Source organism: Arvicola amphibius, chromosome 5 (assembly GCF_903992535.2).
Source record: "Arvicola amphibius chromosome 5, mArvAmp1.2, whole genome shotgun sequence".
In the NCBI taxonomy this organism is placed as follows: Eukaryota; Metazoa; Chordata; class Mammalia; order Rodentia; family Cricetidae; genus Arvicola; species Arvicola amphibius.
In genome coordinates, this window is record NC_052051.1 from 43,884,820 (window position 1) to 43,891,849 (window position 7,030).

General features: G+C 48.6%; 1 protein-coding gene across 1 annotated transcript; it reads left to right on the forward strand.

The window, feature by feature from the left end:
* The first annotated feature begins 2,172 nt into the window (after positions 1 to 2,172).
* On the forward strand, positions 2,173 to 2,775 carry LOC119815188 (putative endogenous retrovirus group FC1 Env polyprotein). Its single transcript, XM_038331366.1, is given in 1 exon segment — positions 2,173 to 2,775. A coding segment is annotated over 1 exon segment (603 nt).
* Positions 2,776 to 7,030: the final 4,255 nt, after the last annotated feature.

The following is a 7,030-nucleotide window of genomic DNA, read 5'->3' on the forward strand; positions in this document are numbered from 1 at the left end:
CCTTTTGACTTTCTCTCAGGTGTCTCTTCTCTGCCGACTTTTCCTGAGGTTGTGATAGAGTCTTCGTTCGCTTCCATCTCAGGGACACACCCTGGAGCCCCCAGGCTGCCCACTGCAGGACATTTCACGGGTACCATTGTCTGATACCCCCCTGATCTCCACCTCCAGCTATCCTCCCCTTCTGAGGGACCCCATCATGGGGAGTCATGCAGAACAAGGAAGGCAGGAGGGGGTCATCAGTCAGTCAGCTATGGTCTGTGTTTTCCTCTCTACTAGTGTTCTGTATACCTGGAAGCTCCAAAATCTCTTTTTTTCCCCAGAAAAACCTCAAAGCGTAATCTCTGTGCTAGAAGTGGTATTTTACATGCACCAACCGACTTGGGTGGACTGTCAGTAGCTACTTCGAACCCTCTTCACTACAGAGGAGAGGGAATCTGAGAAGCTCAGAAGCTGGGCTTGGGAAATGATGGGAGACTGACTGCTGATCTAGTGATGAAGTTTTTCCTTCCCGAAAATTAGATCAGGATCTGAATCCCCACAAAGGTAGGGAGTCTCTTAACCTTTTCCATCAGACTTTGTTGGGCAGGCAGTCTCTGGGCCTAACAGAATGCCCCACAATTTTGTGCCCCACCAATTTGTCTAAGGTAGATCAGATAACTCAGGGTTCAGATGATTTGCCATCGGTTTCTCTGGAACGCCTCTTAGAAGTTTATAGTCTGACCAGGAGGCCACAGAAAACCAGAGGGCTATCAATATAGCTTTTGTTTCTTTATCAGCATCGGACATTAGGAGAAAGATTCAGAAAAGAGAGGGATTTGAAGGAAAGGTACGTAGTTAGAGCTAGTTGAGATTGCCTCCCTGGGGTACAAGAACAGGGACACCCTGGAGAACAGGTAGACCAAGAAATTAGCTAAAATTGGGATGACAGCTGACCAAGGAGCAGGAAAAGTCCTCCATCCAAGATTCATGAAAGAAGGACGAAATTCAAGGCAAACAGATCCTGGGAGAGGTCTTAGGGAAAGAAAACCTGACCATTGGGAAGGGAAATGCCCCAAAAGGAGTGAATGTTTTTAGTGTAAAGAAACCAACAATTGGAGAAAGGAGTGTCTAAGCCAAACGCAAAGGTCTGCATGTAGGCTCCAACTAGACACAGACTGGCAGGGTCTAGCCTCAACCACCCCTCCCCTGGAGTCCAGAATTACTCTGAAAGTGTGTGCTGGGGCGGGGTGAGTATTCCAAACAATTTCCTCATGGATATGGAAATGGGATTTTTCCCATTTCCTTGGTTTTACAGCGGGCGAGTGAACCACTAAGTAAGAAACTCTGTAATATAAGGAGCTACTGGTTCACAATTCTGTTCTTGGACCACCAGAGAACTGTGGACCTGGGAAAGGGGGTTGTGACCCTCTCTTTCCTAGCCATGCCTGAGTTTCTGTACCCTCTGTTGGGGTATGACCTGCTTCACAAACTAAGGGCAAAAATACATTTGGCAAGGATGAGATAATACCTAGGTGTGGACTGCCGTTGTTCATAGGGTTAGATAATGGACCTGCCTTTATGTCTAGGGTTACCGAGAGCGTTTTTGCTGTTCTGGGGTCAATTGGAAATTACATTGTGTGTGCTACCCACAAAGTTCAGGACAAGTAGAGCGGATAAATCTGACCTTGACTAAGCTAACTTTGGAGACTGGAGAAAGATGGGCGAGGCTCCTTCCCTTTGCGCTTCTTAGGGCTCAGTATACTCCTCCGTTTGTAAAAGGTTTAACTCCATTTAAAATCCTCTTTGGGAGACTCCCCTCTCATTCTCCCTCAAGGGGAACTAGCTCCCGAAATTACTAACCATCAACTGTTCAGTCTGTAGAGGCTCTGCAACTGCTTCAGGACAGTGTGACCACCCCGCTTTCCAAAGTCCATCACCTCATCCACCCTCATCTTGCAGCCAGGAGAGAAGGTGTGGATCAAGAGACCCTGAGCTGAGATACCAGGACGCTGCTGGAAGGGACCACACCTCATCATCCTGATCATCTCCACGGCTGTCACGGCAGAAAGCGTCCGGCGTCCACATCTGGATACATCGCTCTCAGGTCAAGCGTGCCACTGGGAACAACGACCCAGCTAAAGAAAAGTGGACTGTCATCAAGACCTGTGAAGACCCACAAAAGATAAGAGAGACATGGGTTTTAACTTAATGGTGTTGTTTTGTCTGGCTATATCCCCTTCTGTTCTTTCCTGGAACCCAAGTTGGAAGCGCCCACCTCCCCGGGCTCCTATACCAACCAAACCAACCCCTAGGGCATGGAAGTTCCAAGTAATTGCCTTGGAAAACCGCAACAAGACCATAGCCTCTACCTTCTGTCCGGTCACAGGATGTGCAAGTGCTATCAGCCTCACCTTTGATATAAGGGACACCTGCCAAGGGAAATGTATAAATGACTTCTACAATGCTATGTCCTCTCCCATATATGTCTGCTTTGTATATGAGCAAACTCGCTCAGACTGTCGGGACCCAAATTACGGAGGATGTCCACACTGGGGTTGCAAATACCACAGTACCTGGCCCAGATGGGGCGGAGAAAATCCTTCCAGACTCAACTCAGTTGATTGGCACACGAAGGTCACCTACTCCATCCCTGACCCCTGGGATGATAGATGGAGGAGAGGGGTCGTGGGTTTTGTCTATAGACATAATGAGAAGGATACAGCTTATGATGGGAGAACTAAGATACTCATCTTTAGAGCTTTAGCCAAGTTCACGTCTTAAAATTCCTTTATTTGAATGCTATAACCAAACCAGCTACTGTACCTGCCCTGGCCCTGTAGCTGGGGCTCACCCACTGACATCACTTCCTGCCACAACCACCTTTCTCCTCCCACTAACCCAACCCCTCTGGCCTCCTTTGAGTCCCTAATGGCCATGTTAATACCATATACTTGCTCATGCATGTAACTTACCCAAATGTTATGTCTAATATTGGCTCTGTATCCTCCAAACCCCCACAACTATGTAGGACTCACTATCTATCAGAGCCCCATTTCACCCACTCCCTTTGCTAACTGTCCATGGTTGCCTTTCCACTTGACCATCGGATTTGTTAACCTAGACCAAATTCAAGGTGAGCGGGACCGGGCTTTACTCAAAGAGCTATAATATGTCCAAATCTGTTGGGGCAGCTGGCCCAATCCCTGCGTTTAGGGGCGTGGCTGCTCCAGCGGAGTAGCATTCCCCTTAAATAGGATCGGGGCGCCGGAAGGAGCCCCGTTTTGTTCTCCCCTGCGTACCTTCTGCTCCACTGGACCCTTGGATCTGTAAGTTCCCTTATTCCCCCTTTTTATTAAAACTGATTGGTTATAAAAGGACTATCTTGGTTATTTCCTAACCCCTCCGACCGCTGGCAGTTGACACACAAATCCCCCTTTGAGAATAAATGCAGATCCACCGTAAATATTTCTCAGCTCCTAGCGGCCACATCGCCAGCGTTCATTCCTTCCTTCGCCGCCTGGCAGAAACTGTTTAGCTTTTTGGACTGGTGGATTACACCCATGTCTGTCTATCTGGCATACGTAGCAAGCCCCCAAACTCTGTATCTTGGTATCCCTGCTCGTCCAGTGTATATTTAGGATGGTCCAGCAGGGAGAGAGCACTTATATTCACAGTCTTCCAGTCCCCGGGTGCAGGAAAAACAACAACTTGCAATTCCTCTCCTCATCCCTCTCAATAAAGCCTAGGCTCAGCTACAGCAGAAGCTGCTCTTGGTGTCACAGGAACAGCAAAGGCTGGAGTTAACTTCAAAAACATGGGATGTCAAATAACCTAAGATCTATCCGTATTAGAAAAAAAAATCTATCACCAAGCTAGAAAAACAGGTGGACTCATCAGCTGAGGTGTTCCTACAGCATGGGCCCTGCTCTGTGCAGAGCAAAGAGGTTATTGTATGGCTTTAGGGGAGAAATGCTGTTCCTCTACAAACCATTCGGGAATTATTAGAGATAACTTGGCTGTGCTCCAGAAAAACCTCGCTAAAAGGGAGAAGTCCCTAAACAGGGGTGACAAATGGTTCCCGTTCTCATTCTTAGGTTTCTTCTGGCTAGGAACCCCGCTGTCAGCTGTTACAGGGTCCTCAGCTCCGTGCTCCTGGTGAAGCCAGTTGGCCCCTGCAACATCAGTGTCTGAGCCAGATACATAAATTCATGCTTGGGTGCCACTATACTAATGGCTGTTAGGTCCCAGTATGATCAGGCACCCACCACATAGTCAAGGCTTTGACCTAGGACACACCTCAAAGGGAGAAGGTGATGATTTACATTGTGTTTAAAACTCAGAACCTGCTGTGCACCTGCTCCAGTCTGTAAGCGTTGTAAACTGTGTCCTGCCAGCTAGCTTGTCCAAGATGAACGACTTCTTGGAATATTTGGGCTAGTCTTAAAAACTGCCTTGCCTCGTTTTGTCAAAATGTTTAACCGCCTCTACTGTTCTTATAACAGGTCACGAGGTAAACGGCCGGTTCTGCTTCTGTATAAAATGCTTGCTTGCTCAAGCTGAGGCATCTGCAGGACGTCCGCTACCAAAGCTAAGCTCTGCCTGCATGTAGGCAGGATGTGTGCGAACTTAACCCCAAAACTGTTACCGTGTGGTTTTTGTCTTTATAAACCCTACATTAACAGTAGCTTGGGGCACACTTTGAGAGTCTGGAATCTTGGGTGTAACCCTGGACAGTGACTAATAAAGCCTCTCTGCTAAAATTCATTCGTTGTCAGACTGGTGAGTCTCTCAATGACCCCAGACCCATAGCAGCAGCGGCCGCAGCCACCACCACTGCAGCAGCCGCCGCAGATACCACCACCACTGCAGCAGCTGCCGCAGCCACCACCACCGCAGCAGCCACAGCCACCAGCACCCGAGAGGCCGCAGTCATCACCGCCTGAGTGGCCGCAGATCTCCCGGGAGCTTGTTAAAGGCTCAGCTCCCGTGGCCATCGTGAACTCTCAAGGGGTTTGAAGGGTGACAATGAAAATACATCTCGCTCTCAATCAGCTTCCTGTCTGCAGGCACCTGCTGGCCATCCCCTTCTGCTTCTCTCGGGGTCAGGGGCTGGTTTCTTGGTAACCAAACCTATTCCTCCCACGTCTCCCTTCTGAGATGGGCATTTCAAGGTTGATCTGTCCAGTCGTGCCTCGGCCTCACCACAGCCACCAGCACCGAGGGGCCTATCAGCAGGTCTGGGTCTCCCTTCCTGCTGGTTCTGGGTAAAGGACATGGCTTCAGACCAGGCCTCAGACACCAATATTGGTTAAACCTCCCCAGCTGAGTCCAAGGGCATGACTCACTGTTCTCCATGTCCTTAGAACTGCGTTTCTTAGCAGGGCATGGTCACACAAGCAGTCAACTTCATCAGCTGCGAAACTGAGAGGAGAGAATCAGAAATTCAAGGTCATCCTTAGCCACACACTGAGTTTCAGGACAGCCAGGGCTATAAGAGATCCTATCTGAAGAAAATGAACAAAACCAAAACAAACCAGCTGATAACCAACCAAGCAACCAACCAACCAAAACATGCACTTCTCAAACTCACCTCACCGAAGGAAACTTGTGCCAATCTGGATTCTCATCTGTAGGGCTGGGGCAAGCCAGGGAGTCGGCACTTCTATCCAATGCCGTGGGACATGCTGCCACTGACTTGCATTTTACGCATGAAAAATTAAAGCAGCCACATTCTATTCAAGGATAGATACCAAAGTCACCATGGAGTTTTGAAAATCATCAAAGTGTGGGCCCATTCCACACTTTGATTCTGATGTAGTTGTGTTCAGGGAGGCTGGAAACTGAGAAGCATATAGCTTTCTAGATCAGCAGTTCTCAACCTGTGTGGGTCATGACCCCTCTGGGGGTTAAATGACCCTTTCACAGGGGTCGCCCATGACCAACAGAAAATACAGAGATTTACACTACAATTTTTAACAGTAGCAAAATTGCAGTTATGAAGTAGCAATGAAAATAATTTTATGCTTGGGGCCACCACAGCATGAAGGACTGTATTAAAGGGTCGAAGCGTTAGGAAGGCTGAGAACCACTGATGGAGACGGTTGGAGTGTGCAGCCAGTTGGGACATACAGATGTCAAAGGATTGAACAAACTGCAGTATTTTGATGGTGTGGATGCCACTTCATGTCTTACTTCCCTCCCTTCGTGTTGTCTTTTTTTCCTCCAAATAGCTTCTGATCACCTATTCCGAGCTTTAGACTAATCTATGGAATCGTATCCTTAAACTAACACTTCTCAGGCCTCCACTTCCTAGAAGTTTTCATTAAGTCTCTCTGGCTTAGTCTGGACTTAGAGGGGCCAAACGGCTCTCCAAGCTGAGCGTTCTTGGGTGGGAATACTCGACAGAGGTTTGAATGAAGAGAAGCTGGGCCTCGCCTACTTTTCCCACTGTGGACTGTGGTTCGCCCTGGGGTTCGCGTCTCCCTTCCTCCACCAACTCAGAGTAGGGGCCTGGCTAGCTCTTTATGCTCTACTCTGAGGCCAGAAGACCTCTCCTCAAGCCTGTCCTGAGAAGCTGAACCAAATCCACAAGGCTGATTGGTACTGCCTAGACTTCTACCCGTGGCCTTGTACACTCCCTAACATGACGTCCACTTCCTGCCAGAGTAACTTCAAGCTTACTTTGCAGTTCTGTAGTCTCTGGTCAGCAGGCCTGGAGCCAGTACAAGCCTCAGGGTAGTCCACCTTCAGGCTGTAGATCTTCCCTCTTCTCTGCCATTGACAATGAAACCTCACTGGCTCCCCAGGGGGAGCTGCGGTCTCTGCTTTAGCACAGTCTTGCTCTCTGCCAGCCTTGTGCTGCTAAGCTGTCCATAGCCTCCAGTTATTTTTAAAGCTGTCTTGACAAGCACAGGATTTGATTTAATTCACGAAAGTATTGTAAGCACTTCTAGGGATGGAGGAAGATGAAGCCCTAGAACTCGTGGCTCTTGGAAACGGATTTCTTCACTGAGGATGCTCTTGGGGTTAGTGCCACCAGGCTCATTAAAGG